General features: G+C 37.8%; 1 protein-coding gene across 2 annotated transcripts in view; it reads right to left on the bottom strand.

Moving 5' to 3' along the window:
- CNTNAP5 (contactin associated protein family member 5) overlaps positions 1-12247 on the bottom strand; it is a 769999-nt gene that overhangs the window by 112984 nt on the left and 644768 nt on the right. The window contains exon 17 of one of the 2 annotated variants that reach the window (XM_070581024.1): positions 9683-9901. The exons of the other annotated variant lie outside the window; for it this stretch is intronic. Coding sequence (XP_070437125.1) covers positions 9683-9901 — 219 coding nt within the window. The remainder of the gene's footprint in view (positions 1-9682; positions 9902-12247) is intronic. 2 annotated transcript variants of the gene reach the window in all.

Here is a 12247-nt window from a genome sequence, read left to right on the forward strand (position 1 = left end):
AGCAGATTAGAGGAAGCAGAAGAACGGATCAGCGAGCTAGGCGAAAGACTAGAGGAAGTCATCCAAGCAGAACAGAAAATAGAAAAAAGAATCAGACAGAATGAGAATAGTGTAAGGGAACTCTGGGACAATATCAAGCGTGCTAACATTATAGGGGTCCCAGAAGGAGAAGAGAGAGACAAAGGGCCAGAAAATTTATTTGTCAAAATAACAGAGGAAAATTTTCCTCACCTGAGGAAGGAAACAGACATCCAAGTTTAGGAAGCACAGAGAGCTCCAAACAAGAGAAGCCCAAAGAGGCCCACACCAAGACATATTATAATCAAAATGTCTAAAATTAAAGACAAAGAGAGAATCCTAAAAACAGCAAGAGAAAGGCCGCAAGTGACATATAAAGGGAAGCCCCTCAGGCTGCCAGCAGACTTCTCAGCCGAGACCCTACAAGCGAGAAGAGAATGGCACAACATATTTGAAGTGCTAAAAGGAAAAAACCTACAACCAAGAATACTCTATCCATCAAGGTTGTCATTCAGAATGGAAGGCGAGAAAAAGAGCTTCCCAGACAAGCAAAAATTAAAGGAGTTTATCACCAAGAAACCAGTTCTACAAGGAATGCTGAAGGGACTTATTTAAGTGGGAAAGTAATAACCACAAATAGAGATAAAAGAAAAAAAAATATCAAAAAAACCCAAAACAACAACAAGAGAAAACAGGCAATAAAATCACTTGTAAGGTAAAAGTATAGTAAAGGCAGCAGAACAACTACCTGTGAAGGTAATGTGAAGGTAAAAAGACAAATGTACTAAAATTACCTATTTCAATGATAGGAGGGTAATGGATATACACACATTAAACAAAAGACTATATATGATGTGAAAAACATATAATGTGGGAGGAGGGGAGTGAAAAGTAGAGCTTTTAGAAAGAGGTGAAGCTAAAGAGTCTGTCTACTCAATATAGACTGTTATATGCATAGTATATTAAATAGGATCCTCATGGTAACCACAAACCAGAAACCTATAACAAGCAGGAAAAAAAGTAAGACAAAAGAAATCAAACATATTACTAAAGATAGCCATCAAACCACAAGTGAAGAGAGCAAGAGAAAAAGAAAGGAACTGAGAAGAACTACTAAAACACCCCAAAAAAAGAAAAAGTGACAAAATGGCAATAAATACATATTTATCAATAGCTACTTTAAATGTCAATGGAGTAAATGCTCCAATCAAATGCCATAGGGTGACCAACTGGATAAAAAAACAAGATCCATGTATATGCTGCATACAAGAGACACACTTCAGACCTGCAGACACCCACAAACTGAAAGTGAAAGGATGGAAAAAGATATTCCATGCAAATGGCAAAGAAAAGAAAGTGGGGGTAGCAATACTTATATCAGACAAAATAGACTTTAAATCAAAAACTGTAATAAGAGACAACGACGGGCAATGCATAATGATAAAGGGAACAATCCAACAAGAAAATATAACACTTGTAAATATCTACACACCCAACATAGGAGCACCTAAATATATAAAGCAATTATTAACAGGCATAAGAGGAGAAATAGACAGTAACACAATAGTAGTAGGAGACTTTAACTCTCCACTTACACCAATGGATAGATCATCCAAACAGAAGATCAATAAGGAAACACTCGCCTTAAAGGACACATTAGACCAGATGGACTTAGAAGATATATACAGAACATTCCATCCAAAAACCGCAGAATACACATTCTTTTCAAAGGCCCACAGAACATTCTCCAGGATTGATCACATATTAGGCCACAAAACAAGTCTCAATAAATTTAAGAAGATCGAAATAATACCATGCATCTTTTCTGACCACAAAGGTATGAAACTGGAAATCAACTACAGAAAGAAAACCAGAAAAGCCACAAAAATGTGGAGATTGAACAAAATGCTACCGAACAATGATTGGGTCAATGAAGAAATCAAAGAAGAAATAAAAAAATTCCTGGAGACAAATGAAAATGAAAACACGACATGCCAAAATCTGTGGGATACAGCAAAAGCGCTTCTACGAGGGACGTTTATAGCAATTCAGGCCTACCTCAACAAAGAATAAAAATCCCAAATAGACAATCTAAAAGTGCACCTAAAGATACTGGAAAAAGAACAACAAACAAAGCCCCAAATCAGCAGAAGGAAGGAAATAATAAAAATCACAGCAGAAATAAATGAAATAGAGACTAAAAAAACAATAGAAAAAAGTAATGAAACCAAGAGGCGGTTCTTCGAAAAGATAAACAAAACTGACAAACCTTTAGCTAGACTCACCAAGAAAAAAAGAGAGTAGGCTCAAATAAATAAAATCAGAAACGAAAGAGGAGAGATTACAACGGACACCTCAGAAATACAAAAGATAATAAGAGAATACTATGAAAAGCTATACGCCAACAAATTGGATAATCTAGAAGAAATGGATAAATTCTTAGAAACATACAACCTTCCAAAACTGGACCAAGAAGATGTAGAAAATTTGAATAGACCAATCACCAGTAAGGAGATCGAAACAGCAATTAAAAATCTCCCAAAAAATAAAAGTCCAGGACCAGATGGCTTCCCTGGTGAATTCTGCCAAATATTCAAAGAAGACTTAATACCTATCCTTGTCAAACTCTTCCAAAAAATTGAAGAGGAGGGGAGGCTTCCTAACTCCTTCTATGAAGCAAACATTATCCTGATACCAAAACCAGACAAGGACAACACAAAAAAAGAAAATTACAGGCCAATATCACTGATGAACATCAATGCAAAAATCCTCAACAAAATACTAGCAAATCGAATACAACAATACATTAAAAAGATCATACATCATGATCAAGTGGGTTTCATTCCGGGGATGCAGGGATGGTTCAACATCCACAAATCTATCAACGTGATACACTGCATTAACAAAATGAAGAATAAAAATCACATGATCATCTCAATAGATGCAGAGAAAGCATTTGACAAGATACAGCATCCGTTTATGATAAAAACTCTAAATAAATTGGGTATAGAAGGAAAATACCTCAACATAATATAGGCCATATATGACAAACCCACAGCAAATATCATTCACAATGGAGAAAACCTGAAAGCTATCCCTCTAAGAACAGGAACCAGACAAGGATGCCCACTGTCAACACTCTTATTTAACATAGTATTGGAAGTCCTAGCCAGAGCTATCAGACAAGAAAAAGAAATAAAAGGGATCCACATTAGAAAAGAAGAAGTGAAACCGTCACTCTTTGCAGATGACATGATTTTATATCTAGAAAACTCTAGAGTCCACTAAAAAACTTCTAGAAATAATAAAGGGATACAGTCAAGTTGCGGGATACAAAATCAATGTACAAAAATCTGTTGCATTTCTATACGCTAACAACGAAGTAGCAGAAATAGAAATTAAGAATACAATCCCATTTACAATTGCAACAAAAAGAATAAAATACCTAGGAATAAACTTAACGAAAGAGGTGAAAGATCTGTACACCGAAAACTATAAAACATTGTTGAAAGAAATCGAAGAGGACACAAAGAAATGGAAAGATATTCTGTGCTCTTGGATTGGAAGAATTAACATTGTTAAAATGTCCATACTTCCTAAAGCAATCTATTCAACGCAATCTATTCTAATTCAACGCAATCCCTATCAAAGTTCCAACAACATTTTTTACAGAAATAGAACAAAGAATCCTAAAATTTATATGGAACAACAAAAGACCCTGAATAGCCAAAGGATTCCTAAGAAAAAAGAACAAAGCTGGAGGTATCACACTGCCCAATTTCAAATTATACTCCAAACCCATACTAACCAAAACGGCATGGTACTGGCACAAAAACAGACACACAGATCAATGGAACAAAATTGAGAGCCCAGAAGTAAACCCACACATTTATGGACAGCAAACATTCAACAAGGGAGCCAAGAGAATACGATGGAGAAAGGAGAGTCTCTTCAATAAATGGTGTTGGGAAAACTGGACAGCCACATGCAAAAGAGTGAAAGTAGACCATTCCCTTACACCATGCACAAAAATCAACTCAAAATGGATTAAAGACTTGAATGTAAGACCCGAAACCATGAGACTTCTAGAAGAAAACATAGGCAGTACGCTCTATGACATTGGTCTGAGCAGCATATTTTCAAGTCCCATGTGTGACCAGGCAAGGGAAACAAAAGAAAAAATGAACAAATGGGACTACATCAAACTAAAAAGCTTCTGCACAGCAAAGGAAACCATCAACAAAACAAAAAGACAGCCTAACAATTGGGAAAAGATATTTGCAAACCACATATCAGATAAGGGGTTAATATCCAAAATATACAAAGAACTCATACAGCTCAACAACAAATAAACCAACAATACAATTAGAAAATGGGCAAAAGATCTGAACAGAGATTCCTCCAAAGAAGATATACAGGTGGCCGACAGGTATATGAAAAGATGCTCAACATCATTAGCTATCAGGGAAATGCAAATCAAAACTACAATGAGGTATCACCTCACTCCAGTCAGAATGGCTATAATTAACAAGACAGGGAACAACAAATGTTGGAGAGGGTGTGGAGAGAAGAGAACCCTTGTTCACTGCTGGTGGCAGTGCAAACTGGTGCAGCCACTATGGAAAGCAGTTTGGAGTATCCTCAGAAAATTAAGGATAGATCTACCATATGATCCAGCTATCCCACTGCTGGGTATTTATCCAAAGAACTTGAAAACACAAAGGCATAAAGTTACTTGCACCCCTACGTTCATTGCAGCATTATCCACAATAGCCAATACTTGGAAGCAACCTAGGTGCCCATCAAGGGACGAATGGATAAAGAAGATGTGGTATTTATACGCGATGGACTACTACTCAGCCATGAGAAATGATGAAATCCAGCCATTTGTGACAACATGGATGGCCTTGAGGGTATTATGCTGAGTGACATAAGTCAGAGGGAGAAAGTCAAATACCATATGATCTCACTCATAAGTAGAAGATTAAAATGACAGAAAAAAAAAAAAAACACATAGCATTGGAGATTGGACTGGTGGTTACCATTGGGGAAGGGGGCAGGGGGAAGGGGAAGGGGTTATTAGGGTCACATGTGAGGGGATGCACTATAATTAGTGTTCGGGTGGTGAACATGATGTAATGTATCCAGAATTTGAAATATGATGTACATCCGAAAAAAATAAAAATTAAAAAAATAAATAAATAAAAAAAATAAAAATGAGAGTATGACTCAGTATGTTTTGCCAAAGGTAACAACAACAACAACAACAAAAACCAAACAAGAGAACTCTACATTCTCCTTCAATTGCCCATTATCAATCCAATGCAGACCACTATATGATGAAATCAGCTTCAATTAAAACATAAGAGGCTGTAGATAAATATTTCAAAACAGTTTCTGGAATATTAGGGGGCAGAGAACACTAACATGGGCGATTGTCATGAGTTAAATGTATTCAACTGTCAACATCTTCAAGAAGAGACAATGATTTGCCAAAGGGTGGTTTAATTCTTCATTTCTGTGAATACAAATATAGAACCAATGTTCTTCCAAAACACTTTCAAACTATAAGAATCTGATTTGGTGGAGCAGTGGTCTTGGGGGAGGAAAAGGCATGAGGAACCAGGTGATGCTGCTTCATTGTGTTTTTCATTGTAGAAGCAATTATTGAGCTGCTACTGGATGCTCCTCTAGGTACTTGCTATGCAGCAATGAAGCAAAGTATTCATAGGGCTTGCCTGCCAGCATTCTGAGGTCTCTACTATCTTCTCAACTAATCAGAACAATTTCACTTATTTAATTATTATGGAGAATATAAAAAATCATGTATTAATTCTTTCACTAAGAAAAATGATTCAAGTATTCTTGACATTATTTAACTTTGAAAAATAAACTTTTTGGGTAAGTGAGACATTATAATCATAAATTTCTATGTTTCACTATTGAGATAATAAGTATCATCCTCCATGCTCAATAGCTTTATGTACTAAATATGCCAAAAGGTGATTTCCAGTCATTTCTTAATGTGAAAAGGATGTATACCTCCTCTTATGCCATGAGACACACTATATCTTCTCAAGTAGAAAAATCTACTGGCCAGCATCGGGAAAGCCATTCTCATAAGGCATTCACAAGCAGAAATATAAGTGACTATTCCACGGAGAAACTCTGTGGCCACTCAGCTACGAGGTTGCATTTTGCCACAGAGTACCAGTTTATGAAGTGTCAGAGCACAAAGTTAACGCACACTGCTTTGCCTTGCTGCATCACTGACCTCATCAAGTTTGACATGCTTCACTGAAAATAGGAATAATAATTCCCTACCAGCCTGGAGGCAGCATTTTTGGGGATGTCTTCAACTTTATGATTTATCAAGTCAGTGTAGTATTTTCGCCAAGGAGTTTTAAGTTGGGAGTAACTTCAATCTGTTTTGACACAAATAAAGCAGCTGGGCCAAAAAAATGGTTCATGAAAGACAGAAAAAAGTAAGAAGGAAGTACAGTCACACAAAAATGAGACTTGCTGGCCCACATCTTCACAAAATGTCCATGCTATACTTGCAACATACTTGGAAAGATGTAATGTCAGTTTGGGGGAGAATGAGCCATTTTCCTTGCTGTTGCATACACATGAGCATGAGGATAAGGATTAGGATCATCATTCCTAATACATACATGGACATAGCTGATCCTCAAGTAGTAAACAATCAGTTCCTAGACTCTTCATTTTCATTCTGAAGATAAAGATGATGAGTATACTTATGTTAGTTGTTTTTCTACCAAGTTCCCACAGCCTGGGTGGAATACACACCCAGATCTCTTCAGTTCACTTTCAGTAATGGATGCTGGTTCTTGGATTTCTCCTGCCTCATATTCATATTGATGGGCACACTAGTAGAAAACAGCAAAGCAGAGGGGTGATACCTCTCAGAGTTTCAAAGATGAGACAACCACAAGCTTGCAGCATACATTTCAGAAGTTGTATGTTAGGAAGTTTCTCCTACTCTGTTAAAGAAATGTGGCCAGCGAGATAGCATGGATGCAAATGTCCCTAACTATCACGATGATAAAAGTCTAAAGTCAAAATATTGATTCTGGGAATCCAGCATGCATTGACTCATGTATCAGCACTTCAGCCTGTCCCATTTCAGGGACAGGGGCAGGACTAAGAGGTATATCCTTTTCTAAAATTCAACTTGTTCCTGGTACTCAGGATGCATTCATGAGCACAGCAACTATGCCGGCAATTACAACGCTGAATAGTGCTCTGCTTCGATTGAAAGATCCTTCCGTGCCTAAAGGTATCTAGACAGACATATCCAAATTAATATTTAAGTACTGCCACATTCAATCTATCCCAGTAAAGAAGTACACACCAGTGATATCTTTTTCTGCCTCACAAATATAAATATCCAGTGTCGCTAAATTTCTAAATGATAGGGAATGTAATTCTTCATTTTGGTTGATATACCTAAGTAGAAGTGTTTTTTTTTTTTTTTTTTGGAACCACTGGATTATACAAAATGGAAATATTGGGACTTCAGCTTTTTTGGCCACCTGACATTTCGAAACGGGCATATTGCTGAACGCTAAACAACAAAATTCAAACCAAGAGACTAAAATGACCTCCAACAGCAGTGTTGCCTCTTCAAGTCCATTAAGACATTCAATAAAGCAGGGTAACATCTGAGCTAGAACTTATTGGAGAGAAATATAACAGAGGCAGGTGCTCTCACTGCAGCTGACCTTGGCTCCAGCTCCCGCAAGATATCTTCTCCAGACCCATCGACATGCTCTTACAACTCATTGCATTGGTGATCAATTTGACTGAGAAGTCTGGAGATAAAAACTTGCCATGAAACACAGCTGCTTCTTTTCCCTTCTGACTTGTGCAAAGTTGATCACATATTCAGGCCATATGATAATTTCATAGCTACATGAAATTTGCATGAAAGGATAAAAAAATTATTCCATCTTTATATACACCTTTCAGCCAGAAAGATTCATAAGTACTGCCTGAAGATAAATTAAACTTTGGCATGGAATATAATTTATGAAAATTGCAAACTACTTGAATTGATTCCACCAAAAAAGATATTAAATCCTGATGACTAGCAAACTTCTTCAAGAGATAAAATGCGATGTTTAAATAGAAGTAAAACAGCAATATAAATTAAAAAAATATTTTTAAGAGTAAATCATATCACTTATGTAGGTTATTAATTATGTAAATGCCTTGTAATATAAAAATGCTTTTAATCACTTATATCTCAGCTTCTGCTGGATATGTAAAACATGACAGATGAGGAAAGAAATGTGATTCCTGCTGAGAAGAGAGACTATGACATGTTCTGTTACCTCTCTTCTTTTAGCTAGTGGGCTTTTAGTGACCACTTTCTTTCCTCAGAGGTAAAAATTACGCAAACTCAAATTTAAAGGCGCAGGGAAGAAACATCTATTGACTGCTGATGACATTCCATTACTAGCAGTAAAGCCATTTAGTGTAAGAGTTGGTAACACAAATAAGGAAAGAAAACTAAATCTGGGTTGACTGGCAAGTTTTGACACTTACTTATATCACTGTTCCAAGCATCTGAACTTCAAGTTTTAAATAAGAGCAGCCTCTTTGCTTTGATAATATTACAATATCCCTAACATCTTCAGCTCTATTTTGTACTTTAAAGCTTTACAAGTCCTGCTTAATCCACTTTCAAAAAACTCTTTCTAAATTATGGCTACAAAGGTGATCTTTCCTCACTGGATTAATGTGGCTAAATTCATTCCTGTCTCTCACACACACCCACAACACATGCAACTGCGAGCTGCATGAAAAGTAGTGACATTACACAATTGATCTTTCAATCCCTACCATTCAACAAGGCGTCTGACTTCTTTTAGGTGCTCAGTGACTATTTATGGAATTCATTAATTAATTAATGACTCAGTGAATGACATCTGAACTTTTCCAGTCTCCACTAGCAGCAGTGGCAGCCAGTTCAGATGCACAACTTGCCTAAAGGCTGATTCTGAGTGTCACAGAGGGAATGGCCATGGAGAAACATCTGCTCCAGGATCAGGGCTGCTTTTCTGTGCAAGTGTAAGGGAGCCACTAAGTGAAGTGATTTCAAGAAACATCAAAGAAGTCCCCAATTTACAAAACAATAATTCCTTACCCCACCATATTATTAATGACTGGAATCCCTTTGAGATAGTGTAACATATTTTATTTCACTCTTATCAATAGTTATCAAGAGCCAGGTATCACTAAGAAGAGTGAAGGATGGCCCATCGACTTATAGTTGACACCTACTAAGGTGTAAATAGCTAATATAGCCTTTTTCTAAGAATAGATTTTGATTATAAGGATGAAAAATAATAGAGGTCTCTGGACATCTGAAGATCATATGTACAAGGAGAAAATACACAAAAGGAGTCTGAGACCACTTCAAAATTTGCTAAAGTGTGGCATAATCTTTTATTGCTGTGGATAATGAAGTTAGAAAGGAAGAATTTGTAAAATTAAATTTATAATTATACACTTTATGACATATTTTAAAAATTTCCCAGGTCTAAAATAAAAAAAAAAAACCAATTTTCCTTAGGCCTGGTCACACAGTAGTATTGTAGGGATTTTACCACAAAGGGCACCTTAAGATGTCCCCTACCTACAAACAACTGGCTATTCAGCTGCAATCGGAAATGTCCCTCCTCCGAAGTCTCCTTGGTCATCCTTGGGAGGCTGTCCACCTGGAGCGAGGTCTCCTTCAGGTTCCTCTCAGCCCGGACGTAATGCCATTGGTTGTCATTCAGAAGAGATGGAGACTGGACTACAAGCTCTACAGGGCCATTGCCTACATCTATGGCAAAAGTGATCTCGGAAGGAGCTGAAACCAAAAAGGGAAACAGGAAGAAGGATGAAGGGAGTCATCAGTGCATTTAGGGCACAAGTGTATCCTGAATGAAGAGTATAAATGATTGCAAGTCAATAGTCAGGTAGAGAGGATTTCTGTTGAAATCCCTTCAGTACTAAAATTGTCATTAATAGTAACAACAACCAAATAGTAAATCTCAACTTCTTTTATTTGGCCCAATTGGTCCTCATCATAAGAATTCAGGAAATAGGACAGGGACAAGGGCCTTCAACGCTTATCTGATAAACATGCATCAGTGCCAAGGTTCTGGGTTTTTTGGATCTGTTCTGGCTTCAACTGTGTCCTCCTAGACGTTCACAGATATTAAGTTGGCTAGGCAGCTCCACCCTTGCAGGAAAAAGATCTACACCCTGGAAAGTCCAGTGATCGTCTTTTCTCCTCCATGTTATTTCGTTAATACATGTGATACAAGCATTCACACTAATACCATCACTTTAAAAAAAAGAAGGCTCAGAAAGTTTAAGTGCCTTGTCCAAAGAGACATTGTTGCAACTGGCATGCCTAGAATCAAACCTAAGCCTCCTGCCCCACACTGGGCTCCTTCCATTACTCTTTCTGCCCCTCTATAAGGATCTATAGAACATAGAAGCCAGCGGTAGTCAGTCAGGGGTAAGAATACCCAGGATGATGATGATGATGGTGGTAGTGGTGGTGGTAATGGTGGTAGTGGTGAAGGTAGTAATGATAGTGATGGTGTCAATGGTGGTGGTGGTGCTGATGGTGGTGGTGGTGATGATGGTGATGATGCTAGTAGTGATATGGTAGTGATGATGGTGGTGATGGTAATGTGGTAGTGGTGGTGACGGCAGTGGTGGTATAACCATTCAAAGAGAGACAGAAGTTGCAGTAGCAGAAACCCTGCCAGACACTGTACTAAGCACTGACTATGGATTCTCTCATTTTAGACTTCAAAACAACTCTATGAGAAAGGCGTCATTTTTATTCCCATTTCATGGATGACAAATTAAAGTTCAGAGAAGTATAAATAATTTGCTCAAAATTTCTGAGACCGCAAGCAGAATCCGACTCCAAAAGTAGAATTCTTCACCATTTTTCTCTATTAAGAAAAGAGAAAATTTCTATCTTTCATTATTATATTAGCGTGTTCTAAATCTGAAGGAAGTGGAGAGGTAAATTGTAAATTGAGGTTGAGGAGAAGACGGTCCCCTTCCAGTGACTGGAGCCTTCATATGCCAGATCTTCCCTTCCTCCTCAGCACCCTGGGCTAGGCACCTTGCCTTTACTCCCAAAACAGGGCATGAGTATTTTATTTGACATAGTCACCAACTGCCAGATCTGAATTATCAGCAATACCAAACGTCACTCAGGACCTTTCTTTTCCAGCCTTTAATCCCTAACACAAAGTCAGCTTCAATATAAGAAGCCCCTAATATGTGGAATTTCAAGTAACTCTGAGAGCTTAAATTGTTTTGCATTCTAGTGAATGTGAGCCCTGACTTTAAGGAGACACAATAGGTAGAGGCCTTAAAAATGGAATTTGAGAGCATGGACTCTGGGACCTAAGCAAGTTTTCTATCTAGTCACTCCTCAGTTTTCTCATTTGCAAAATGGGAATAAAAACAGTACCTACCATACGGTTGTTTACAAATTAATCTTGATGAAGTTCTCAGAACTGTGCCTGGTGCATAGGATATGCTCAGTAAGTCATAACTATTGTTATTATTAGCATATTAGTATGGTTCACCAAGCCAGGTAAATTGGCTTTGGTTTATAAACCCATGCATTACAGGAAGCAGAACTGAAGGGGAAAAATTGGGTCCAATAATTAAAAAGTTGAATAAGAGTGAAGGCGGCCCTTTGAGCCTTTCCTTAGTTCTTATTCAAGTCACCGAGGCCACCTTGCAACCTTGCACATCTTGAGATCAAATAAACACTTACTGATAGAGACTGGGCCCTACATTTATTTCTCTCAACAGAACACAGGTAAAGATTGGCGAGAACTGGAGGGAAGGAAGGTTCAAGATTTTGCTAAAAGACTTCCTGTGCCGCCGGTCGGGTGGATATTAAGTTCCACTCAGACAGCACATCTTTGTGGGAAGCTCACTGCACCGCCGTCTGCTCACCACTCCCTGCCACCCCCACCTTCATGTTAGATTTCCTGTCTGTGCATCTCTCTGCTCCAACATTTATCACCCATCGTATAATGATCTGTTTATGGTCTGTCTCCCCAACCAGTCTGCAAATTCTCGATGAACACTTCATTTATTGGACACCAGCAGTTAGCACCCAGCCTTGTGTACAGGAAGCTCTCATTAAATTAAAGCTTCATTCACTAAA

This window comes from Equus przewalskii, chromosome 17 (assembly GCF_037783145.1).
Source record: "Equus przewalskii isolate Varuska chromosome 17, EquPr2, whole genome shotgun sequence".
NCBI lineage: Eukaryota > Metazoa > Chordata > Mammalia > Perissodactyla > Equidae > Equus > Equus przewalskii.